Below are 12,214 nucleotides of genomic sequence, written 5' to 3'. Positions count from 1 at the left end.
AAGCAGGAGTGGGGGAGGGGCAAAAAGAGAGGGAGACACAGAATCTGAAGCAGGCTCCAGGCTCTGAGCTGTCAGCCCAGAGCCCGACTCAGGGCTTCAATTCATGAACCGCGGGAACATGACCTGAGCCGAAGTCGGACGCTTAACCCACTGAGCCACCCAGGTGCCCCATACTGCTGCTCTATTTGAACCTGATGCCTAAAATTATGAATATATTTTTATTACTCTTTGCTTCTTTCTATCACATAGCTCTCTGTGTCTGATTCTGTCCTGGTCTGAATTGTCCTGGTCTGTCCTGGTCTGAATTCATATTTCTGTACCATCTATTCCACCTTCTCCAGCTACGATGATCCTGCCACACTTTGAAATCTAGAATTTTTTTCCATGTTACCTTGGCATTGATTTCTTAGTAGCAGTTTAATCATATTTTATTAATAGTCTTCCTGTTTTCATGATTAGAAAATAAGTTTTACCAAACCAAAAACAACAACAAAAACCTGTAGTAGTCATGTAACAAATGGGCTTTGTTCTGAGAATTTCATTTTTAATTAGTTACTTAGGATTTGGAATGCCTAACATAAATGATGATATAAGTATTGGTTAAGAACCAATGCTAGTTTATAATAGTCTAACCCTTGTGGTAGCTGAAATAGTGTATAAGTATTACAAAGGAAAATGGTAGAAGATGGTGCTGTATCAATTTTTGGAATTAGTGTAGGAAATTATTCACTTGTATAAAAGAAAGTGAATGTTGATTGTAGTAGAGGCAGAGATTATTTGATTAGATGCTGAGACATTTGAGGAGACTTTAAAGGAGATTTCTGGGTATTTTCATGACTCTGAATGGTTCATAATAGTGGTTCTTTTAGGGTAAATTAAACACCAATGTGTCTAGAGGAATCAAGGCAGTTGTACTTTGCCCTGCATAGTTTCCATGGTATTATATATTTAAAAAATAATAAACTCATTCTACAAAAGTAGAAGTGACTAAAGAATGTTTAACCATCATGGGGAGCCTGGGTGGCTCAGTTGAGTGAGCATCCGACTTCAGTTCAGGTCATCATCTCACAGTTCGTGTGTTTGGGCCCCACGTCGGGCTCTGTGCTGGCAGCTCAGGGCCTGGAGCCTGTTTCGGATTCTGTGTCTCCTTCTCTCTCTGCCCCTCCTCTACTCATGCGCTGTCTTCCTCTGTCTCTCAAAACTAAATAAATGTTAAAAAATTAAAAATAAAAAAGAATGTTTAACCATAGCAATATAAGAGGTTTATTATTATTTTTTAATGTTAGTTATTTAATTAACATTTATTGAGTACCTGCTGTGTGGAAAGCAGTGTATTCCATGATATTGGGACAATCAGTTACTCTTTGGAAATTCTATTCAAATTTCAGTTATTGCATCTAAATTTAGGATTGCCAAACACCTATTTTTATAAATTTATTTATTTTGAGGGAGAGAGAGAGCGAGTGACTGCAAGAGCATGCACAAGCAGGGGAGGGGCAGAGAGAGCGGGAGAGAGAATCCTAAGCAGAGTCCATGCTGTCAGTGCAGAGTCTGAAATGGGGCTAGACCCCATGAACCGCAAAATCATGACCTGAACTGAAATCAAGAGTCCGATACTTAACTGACTGAGCCACCCAGGTGCCCTGCCAAATATCTGTTTCAAGCCCTACTTCTTTCCAGTTTGATGTCTCCAAACTACTCGACATTTCTGCATGTTTCTATCTCAAGGTCATGGTGGTAAAACTGACACGTAACTGTAGTGCTTTACAGTTTACAAAACACACCCACATATATAGCCTTTTAAAAAGTAGTCTTATAAGGGTGCCTGGGTGGTTCAGTAGGTTAAGCATGCGACTTCGGCTCAGCTCATGATCTCACGGTCTGCGAGTTTGAGCCCTGCAACAGCTCAGAGCCTGGAGCCTGCTTTAGATTCTGTGTCTCCTTCTCTCCCTGGCCCGCACTCTGTCTCTCTCAAAAATAAATAAACATTAAAGAAAAAGTTAAAAAGTAGTCTTATAGCTTAGGGGAGGTTATTTAATAAAATACTTTATAGTATTATACGGTTTAGACTAATAGGGAGAAATCAAAGTTGAAGTTCTTACAATTAAAACTCATTTCTAAGAAACTCTGTACCCTTAATAATTATGGAACCACATGCCAAGTGAAGCAAAAAATGATTAATTATTAAATCTCATTCTCCATAGTTTAATCAAATTGAATTATTCTTTTTTATTTATTTTTATTGAAGTATAACATACAATGCTGTATTAGTTTCAGGTGTAGAACATATTGATTGAATAATTCTATACATTTCCTCATTGGGCACCATGATTACTCACCATCTGTCACCATACCACATTATTATAATATTATTGACTATATTCCCTGTGCTGTACTTCTCATCTCCATGAGTTGTTTATTTTATAACTGGAAGTTTGTACCTCTTAATTCCCTTTATTTCACCCAACTCCACCCACCTCCCTCCCTTCTGGCAACTACCAGTTTGTTCTTTGTAGTTTAGAGTCTGTTTTTTGGTTCTTCATTTGTTTTGTTTTTTAGAGTACACAGGAATGAAATTATATGGTATTTGTCTTTCTCTGACTTATTTCACTTAGTGTACTACCCTCTAGGTCCATCCATGCTGTTGCAAATGGCAAGATTTCATTCTTTTATGGCTGAGTAATATTCCATAGTGTGTAAGTATATATACATACGTACATACATACATACATGTATATTGTGTATATGTGTGTGTGTATGTACACCACATCTTTATCAATTCTTCTATTTTTTTAAGTTTTTTTTTTAACGTTTATTATCCAGAGAGAGAGAGACACAGAGCATGAGCAGGGGAGGGGCAGAGAGAGGGGGAGACACAGAATCTGAAGGAGGCTCCAGGCTCTGAGCTGTCAGCACAGAGCCCGACGCAGGGCTCAAACTCACAAACCGCGAGATAGGACCTCAGCCGAAGTCGGTTGCTCAACCAACTGAGCCACCCAGGCACCCCATATCCATTCTTCGATTGATGGATACTTGGTATTCTTTGACCTCTCATCACTAATTTCTTTTAGATCACTTAAAGAGTGGTGAAAAAGAGGCTTAGGTTTAAATACCATACTTACTTGTTACTACTAATTAAAACGTGTTTTCACTCTTCAGTGTAATCATAAATGCATTATTTTAAACCTGGCATTAAATCTTAAGCTTCATTGGATCTTATTAAGTGAAAATACATCTTTTGTTTGATGTATTAATATTTGTGAAATATTATGACTACTGAGGGATCATTGAATTTCAAGTATTTGTTTTTAAACAAATTAGGTATTTGAATTACCTGTTTTTTTTTATTATAATTACAGAATTAAGACTTGGCAATATATTCCTAAAAACTTGGGCTATATCAGCTGTGTAGGATATTAGGCTGAAGGTAATGAAATAACATGGTGTATTTACTCAGAGTAATTGGATTACTTAAAAAAAAAAAAGCAATGTCACTTTTGTTCTGCACAATGCTGGACTAATAGTTTATAAAAATTCACTAAGTGATACTGTTATACATAGTCTTTACTGACCTTTTGGATACTCAAGACTAATGGTTTGGATTAATTTTCAAAATTCCTTTTTTTTTTTTTTTGTAGTAAAGCTAATTGTCCCCCCCCCCCATTACAGATGTAACATTTACATTTTTAACATTTATTGAATTATAGACACTTAAAGGTATATCAGTGTAGGGCATAGCCAAATCTGTTGCAATTAACCATGTGGTTAAATTTATAACATGCTAGATAATACTGTTGAAGTTGTTTTTGTCTTTCTGATATCAGTTACAAGACATGTAAAAGATTAAATCAATTCTTCACGTGCATGCTGGCAATAACCATCATTCTCACTTCTTGAAAAAGACATACCTCATATGAATCTAGACTACTAGGATTATAGGGGGACCTTATAATTCAGTTCTTTTGGTGGCAATACATAGCCAATCTTTTTCTTTTTGGTCGGTGAGGAGGTCCAGGGAGCTGGTTTCTTTTAATTTTTAAAATTTATTATTATTAATAATTTTTGAGAGAGAGGGTGTGAGCAGGGGGGGGCAGAGAAAGGGGGGACAGAGGATCTGAGCGGGCTCTGTACTAACAGCAGCGAGCCTGATATGGGGCTCCAACTCATGAACCCTAATGCTCAACCAATGGAGCCACCAGGAGGCCTCCTGGTTTCTTTTTAATAACCACCTGGCCTTATGTAAGGATACAGTCCCTTATTTAAAACCGTTGGGCATGGTATGTTCTGTTATTTAGATTAAAAAAATTATTTTAGAAAGTAATACAGTACATATGTTGATATGCTATATATGATGTGACATTCTTAGGGTCTGAGGAGGCACTTTATAATTAAACCTATCAATATTTTTGCAGTCAAATATATGAATATGCACAGTAAGTGGGGCAAATAGAGAAGAGCCTTATATCAGTTTGAGTCATTTTGTTGCCAAACTAGTTATGAAAAACATTGTATTCCAGAGTTTTTTGGGTTTTGAATTTCAGATAATCCAGAGTTTTTGGGGATTTTGAATTTTAGATAATCAACCAATTGTAAACCTGTTGTAATTTGTGTTCTGTACTCCAATATTAATAAGTATAATGCTTTTTAACAATATTTTAAAATATAACAAAATTATGTATCTCTATTTAGTGTTTATCAATTTTTCCACAATTTTACCTTTTATTTCATATTGTAAAATATTTTCTTTGTACAGCTGCTGTATTCTCGAGGATTACTAATTGATCTTTTAATCAAATCTAATGTAAGTCGATATGCAGAGTTCAAAAATATTACCAGGATTCTTGCATTTCGAGAAGGAAGAGTGGAACAGGTACTTTGCTGATCAAGTATTGTAACTGGATATGAGCTTAAGTTATTATGGTTTGTTTTGGAAGGATAAACAAATAAGATTATTATTTTCCTGGCAAAGCAGCAAATTCCAATCCTGAATGGTAAATGTAAATAGTAAGAAATTACTCAATTAAAACTTCTTGTGTTAATTTTTTCATAAGTTATTCTGCAGCCTGATGTTTCTGTTAAGAAAATGTTAATTTCAGGCATTATTGCTAGATTTGAGCTGTCCTTTGTTCCCAGGTAGAGGTGACATGCCATTGGCTTTGTAATGGCATAAGGAGGAACTTGGCAGAACTAAGTAAGAGAGCTCACAAGTTAATTAGCTCTGAGGTCAACAGAGATGTCGGTAGAACTGATGGAAAGTAACATGAAACAGCCTGACTAGAATGGTAATACTGATCTTGTTATAGTTAAAGGGAAAAAAATGTAATTTGGAATACTTCTATCACTAGGAAGCAGTTTCCTAACTTAAAATCATGTTTTTTAGGTTCCTTGTTCTAGAGCAGATGTCTTTAATAGCAAACAACTTACTATGGTAGAAAAGCGAATGCTAATGAAGTTTCTTACATTTTGTATGGAGTATGAAAAACATCCTGATGAATATAAAGGTATTATTTTCCATTAAATTGTGTTCTCTAATTATTTGAACTTTCTTATTTTAATATGCTTGCTCTGATATAGTGAGCCACTCATTACTCTTTTAAAGTACATTCTTATTCTCCACTATCCAGTAGGTTAGCCATTACCAACATGTAGCTATTTAAACTGAAATTAATTAAAATTAAATAAAATTTAAAATTCAGTTCCTCAGTTGGACTGGCCATATTTGAAGTGCTCAATAGCCATAGAACATTTTAATCATTGTGGAAATGCTGTGCTGGGTGTTAATTTCTATTCTTGCTAATTAAATACTGCTGTCAACTGGTTCTTCATAGAGGATATTCTCTTTTAATTGTTCCATTATTTTTTTTATCAGTTAAGAAATGTGTATTTTTTCATTTTCCCAGGATTACTTTTGCTTGGTATATTGAATTATTCATTTTGACTGATTAAGAAAAAGAGGCTAGATGGTATGGGGAGTGTGAACCATCTCAGTAAAATTTTATAATTTGTTTTTTTTTTTCTTTTGTCATGGAATTGTGTTTCCTACCATTAACAGTCCAATTAATTACATTTTTTTTTCTGTTCTTGCTTTAAGTGAGTAGTTTTTAGGGGTCTCATATCTTTTGAGGTATAAGACATTAAAACTGATTCCATTAGCCACACAGAAATTAGCTTCATTACTTTTTAGTCATAGTTCATTGTTCTTAGTTTTAGTAAAAAATACACCTTTCAAAAAATCAAGTACATATAAACCACAATTTCTTTATCCATTCATCAGTTGATGGACATTTAGGCTCTTTCCATAATTTGGCTATTGTTGAGAGTGCTGCTATGAACATTGGGGTACAAGTGCCCCTATGCATCAGTACTCCTGTATCCCTTGGATAAATTCCTAGCAGAATACTATGTGGCAATGAGAAAAAATGAAATATGGCCCTTTGTAGCAACGTGGATGGAACTGGAGAGTGTAATGCTAAGTGAAATAAGCCATACAGAGAAAGACAGATACCATATGGTTTCACTCTTATGTGGATCCTGAGAAACTTAACAGGAACCCATGGGGGAGGGGAAGGAAAAAAAAAAAAAAAGAGGTTAGAGTGGGAGAGAGCCAAAGCATAAGAGACTGTTAAAAACTGAGAACAAACTGAGGGTTGATGGGGGGTGGGAGGGAGGGGAGGGTGGGTGATGGGTATTGAGCAGGGCACCTTTTGGGATGAGCACTGGGTGTTGTATGGAAACCAATTTGTCAATAAATTTCATAAAAAAAAAAAATCAAGTACAACTCTCATTGTTTTCACCAAAAAATTGGCCAATATCATTTGTCATATGTATCATTTGTCATATTTAATATTTCAAAGTATAATTATTGACATTATTCTGCAGTTTTAATGATAATAAAGTAACATTGCCAACTATGGAACCCTATTTTGATGGTTAATGAATGATTGAATGTTTTTCTAGTTTTAAATCTGTAAAATACTAAACAAAGATTCGCCATTTAAAGCTTAAATATTGTGTCATCAATCCAGTCAGGATAGAGAGATTGTTTCTATCCTGTCCCCCTGCCCTGGGCCTAAAATCTGTGATCTCTGTCCAAAATGTAATATTACCACCTGGGTCCTCTGCCAAGTGTCTTAAACAGGCTTGATCTCTTTTGTGCAGTCGTTTTAAATTGAAGTTTTGTTCTGATTTTAACTGATAAATTTTCATCTTTTCATAGCCTATGAGGAGATTACATTTTCTGAGTATTTAAAAACTCAAAAATTAACCCCCAACCTCCAGTACTTTCTCCTGCATTCAATTGCAATGACATCAGAGACAGCCAGCAATACCATAGATGGTCTCAAAGCTACCAAAAACTTTCTTCACTGTCTTGGGCGGTATGGCAACACTCCATTTTTATTTCCTTTATATGGTCAAGGAGAACTTCCTCAGTGTTTCTGCAGGTAAGACTGGCATTGGTTTTCTTGTTTCTTTTTAAGTTAATACTTCAATAACAGATGAAGATTTATTTATTTTTAAAGCGTATTTATTTTTGAGAGAGAGTGCAAGCTAGTGAGCACATACCAGCAGGGAGGGACAGAGAGAGAGGGAGAGAGAGAATCCCAAGCAGGCTCTGCATTGTCAGCACAGAGCCTGATGCAGGGCTCTATCTCATGAACGGTGAGGTCATGACGTGAGCCAAAATCAAGAGTCAGACGCTTAACCTACTGTGAGCCACCCAGGCGCCCCACAGATGAAAATTTAAAAACAAAAATGACATTTATTCAAGATTTAGTATATGCAAACATACTTGTTGTTTTATTCTTTTCTAAATCCATATATTGGTCTACCTACCTGTCTAAACGATATATTCAGTTTGCCTGTTTTTGAACTTCATAAAATAGAATTCTACTGTAAATTCCTTATTTCACTCAATATTATGTTTCAAAGCATCATTTTTGTTGTATATAATTATAGTTATTTTCATTGCTATGTAGTATTCCGTTGTGAATATTTCATAATTTATTTTTCTGTTTTTCTTTTGATGGATACAGGATGTTTCCAGTTTTTGTTTTTGCTGTTATTAACATCCTTGTGTGTGTTTCAGGATATACATGCTCAAGAATTTCTCTAGCACACATATCTAGGAGTGGAATTTCTAAGTCATGGGATATATGAATGTTCATACAAGATAGTACCCAGCTTTTTCTCCAGAGTATTGTATCAATTTACTTCCCCCAGCAGTATATAAGAATTTCCATAGCTTTACATTTTGCCAACATTTGTTATTAGATTTTTAAGTTTTTGTCAATCTAACTCACATAAAATATCTTCTCATTATACCTTTATTTTGCATTTCCCAGATCACTTAATGAGGTGGAACGTCTCCTCATAAGGTTATTGGATATTCATGTTTTCTTTTTGGGGGAAATGCATGTTCATATGTTTTGCCCTTTTGTCTATTTGGTTACTGTGTTTTTCTGATTGATTTGTAGGAGTTTTTATTCTGAATACTAATCTTTTCTTAGTTATATGTGTTGCATGGAGGTCATTGAGATTAATGTAGTCAAACATAACAATCTTTTTTATACTTAGCACTTTTAGGATAGTGAAGCATATAGTTTAAAACCTGGGCTGTGGAGGGGCGCCTGGGTGGCTCAGTCGGTTGAGTGACCGACCTCAGCTCAGGTCATGATCTCAACGGTTTGTGAGTTGGAGCCCCATGTCGGGCTCTGTGCTGACAGCTCAGAGCCTTGAGCCTGCTTCTGATTCTGTGTGTCTCTCTCTCTGCCCCTCCCCTACTCATGCTCTGTCTCTCTCTGTCTCAGAAATAAATAAACATTTAAAAAAATAAAAAAAAAAAAAACTTGGGCTGTGGAGACAGACTACCTGGATTTAAGTTCTGGCTCTTCCATTTATTAGCCATGTAACTTTGAGCAAGTTTCACATTTTCTCTAGTATGTTTTCAGAGAATCAACTTTTGGGATTTTTGATTCTTTCTGTTATAGCTTTGTGTTCCTAGTTCATTAGTTTCCATTCTTTATTATCTCCTTTGTTTTGTTTTCTTTGGATTTTGTTCAGCTCATCCCTCCTCTTTTCTGCCTTCCCAGTTCTTGGGCTGAAACCCAATGAGTTAAACATTTTTATTCCTTATTTTCCAATATAAGCATTTAAAGTGATAAAATTCTAACTATTGTGGCTCTTCACAGTTATTATGTATTATTTTCATTATTTTTTAGTCCTAAGTACCTTAATTTCTATTATGATTTCTTCATTTACACATAAGTTGTTAAGAGAGGTTTTAAAATAGCCGATTTGGTGGATCCTTTTTCTCTAACCATCTAATTTTATTGTAGAAAATTAAGTTGTGTCTGGAAAATATGTTTTTATGGTATTAATACTTTAAACTTTATTACTTAGTATGTCATCAGTTTTTATAATTTTTCCATTTGTGCTCAAGAAGAATGTGTTTAGTTCTAGGGCTCAGGGTTCTCTAATTACTGGTCTTAGAGTTTAGTAAGTCAGGCTTTGAGTTGTAATTTTCGAATTTTATTGAGGTTTTTTTTTCCTTTGGTCTACCAGTAATAAAGTGTTTTGAAATCTCCCAATATGATGTTTGATTTGTCAGTTTCTCCCTATAATTCTATCAGCTTTTACCTTATATTTATTTTGAGGCAATTTATTAAAATCATATAAATTTATAACTTTAATCTTCCTGATGAATTTAATATTTTACATGATTTTCTGGCTTTCTCTACCCATAATAATGCATTTTTTAACTTAAAGTCTACTTTGCCTGATATTCAAATAGTTACTCCAGTTTATTACTATTTGCCTGTTATGTCTTTCTTCATCTCTGTTTTTCAACCTAAGTCTATATTTGGGACTATAAATAGCAGATTATTACATATTTTTCATCCTGTATGGCAATCTCAGTTTTTTACCAAGCAGGATGAGTCTTGTTAATAGGAGTCTATTCCTTCCTTCTGAAGTACCTAAAGTTCCTCTAGTTTACATCTGTTGGCAGTAAATGCCTAGTTTGTGTGTATATGAACATAAGTATTTTTTTGCCTTTTCGTCTTGAGTGAAGATTTGTGAGGTAAACATTTCTAGGTTGGCATTTCTTTTTTCTCAGTACTTTAAAATTCTATTCCATTGTCATTTGGATTCCTTTTTGCTGTTGAAAAGTTGATGTCAGCCTAATTGTCATTTCTTTATAAATGATACTTCTTTTCGCATAAGTTGTTTTTAAGAGTGTCTGCTTTTGGTGTTCTGCATTTTCACTACAGTGAATTTAGATGTTAGTTTCTTTGTATTTATATAACTTGGTATAGGTTGAATCATATATAATTAACAATATTAAACCATTTTGGCCTATGATTCCATATGGTTCAAACAACTGCAATGTATTTCCTCTGTGAATTGTCATGTATCATTTTGGAAAATTATCAGCCAGTATCTTAGAAAATAACATTTTCCTTCATTGTCTCTCTTCTCATCTTTTTGGAATCCTAAAGAGAAATGTTTTAGAATTTAGCATTCTCTCATCCCTACTTCTTAGTCTCTATTTCATACTTTATATCTCCTTGTTATTCTGGCTATATTCTGGGTGCTTTATTGAGATCTCTTTTCCAGTTTAGTAATTCTCTGTACTTCTGTAAAATCTGTAGTTTAACCCTTGCATTTTTTTTACCTCATTTAATTTTTCATTTATAGAAGCTCTGCTCCTCCTCTACTCAAATCTTTCTTGTCATCGATTGATATTCTCTCTTGCTTGTTCATTTTTTTCATATATTTGACATTCTGCCATGTATTGTTTCTGTTGATTCATGTTATTGGTTTAGTTTCTTGTGCCTTGCTTATCTTTGATAGTTTATATTTGATTAGTTTTAATCTTTGGAAATCTAGGGACCCAGATTAAGGATGCTTTCCTTCAAGGATTATTTGTGTTCACTTCAGCCAGAAGGCAATAAAATTTGGGACCATTTCAGCTCTTTCAGGGGAGAAGTTGCTTGATAAAGGAGCCCCAGATACAGCTCCCACACTGATGAATACAAGCAAGAAGACTTTTTTTTTTTTTTTAACATAAAGGTAAAAGCTTTATTAAAAAGGCATTTCTTAGAACAAACTGATAGTTACTAGATGGGAAGTGGCTGGGGGAATGGGTTATATAGGTGATGGTGATTAAGGAGTGAACTTGTGATGAACACTGGGTATTATATGAAAGTGTTGAATCACTCTTGTACACCTGAAAATTTAATTACACTGTGTGTTAACTAACTGGAATGTAAATAAAAACTTAAAAAAAAAGAAAATGCATCTCTTAGTGACATGACTTTTTAAAAATGTGGTTCATGTATCTTGGGAAGAAAGTTAGTTATGGCTAGAATGAAGGCTTGCTTTTGGTTTTAAATAGCAGTGTTTTTTTCTTAAAACTTTGAATTCAGCTCAGGGTTTTTACTGTGTGTGTGTGTGTGTGTGTGTGTGTGTGTGTGTTTGGGTTTGGGGTTAGGGAGTTTCTTGCAGACATTTCGCTTATTGCCTTCAATCTCAGCAATGAAGTAAAAATTAGTTTAATACAAAAAGTCATTTTTGGTTAGAAACAAGAGACCCCTTCAAAGTGTGCAGTCCAGTATATTGCTGGAAGTAGATATCCATGTTTCTTAACCATGTGGTTGACAAATGGAGGTGAGAATGTTACAAATTTGAAAGTAATTTACTTCTGAATATGATAGGTCTCTATGTTTCCAGAAGAGCTCTTCCTCCTCCAATTACTTGCCAAAGTAGACATGAATAGGGAGTGTCATTTCCCACAGGACCAGAGGTCCTCCTATCAATTTAAATTAAAAAGGAAGAGGGAGGCTCTATGTTTTTTTTTTAACTTTATTTATTTTGAGAGAGAGCATGAGTGGGGACGGACAGAGAGAAGGAGTGAGGATTCCCAAGCCCACCAGCACAGAGCCCCATGCGGGGCTCAATCTCAAGAATTATGAGATCTTGACCTGAGCCAAAACCAAGAGTAGGACTGATGCTGAACTGACTGCTGAACTGGAGCCACCCAGGTGCCCGTATGGTTTTATTAATCGTTCTTTTCCTCTTCCTGTGGCATTGCCTGATTCAGAAGCAGTCACACTGTTTTCTCTTGTGTTGCTACTAACTACTCACTCCTACAGAGCTTTTAGGTAAGGAATACAAACAGAAGGAACAGATCACTGGGCAGTGAGTAGAAGCTCAC

General features: G+C 35.0%; 1 protein-coding gene across 2 annotated transcripts in view; it reads left to right on the top strand.

Annotated features, from left to right (window-relative positions):
* The window catches only part of CHM (CHM Rab escort protein), a 272,466-nt gene that overhangs the window by 104,915 nt on the left and 155,337 nt on the right, over positions 1-12,214 (top strand). For both annotated transcript variants that reach the window (XM_030305231.1, XM_032592095.1), the window contains exons 6-8: positions 4,754-4,870; positions 5,381-5,501; positions 7,217-7,442. In XM_030305231.1, the coding sequence (XP_030161091.1) occupies positions 4,754-4,870; positions 5,381-5,501; positions 7,217-7,442 (464 nt within the window). The remainder of the gene's footprint in view (positions 1-4,753; positions 4,871-5,380; positions 5,502-7,216; positions 7,443-12,214) is intronic.

The sequence above is a fragment of the Lynx canadensis genome, chromosome X (genome assembly GCF_007474595.2).
Source record: "Lynx canadensis isolate LIC74 chromosome X, mLynCan4.pri.v2, whole genome shotgun sequence".
In the NCBI taxonomy this organism is placed as follows: Eukaryota; Metazoa; Chordata; class Mammalia; order Carnivora; family Felidae; genus Lynx; species Lynx canadensis.
The sequence above is the reverse complement of the archived record's forward strand: the minus strand, read 5'-3'. Positions and strand labels throughout refer to the sequence as shown.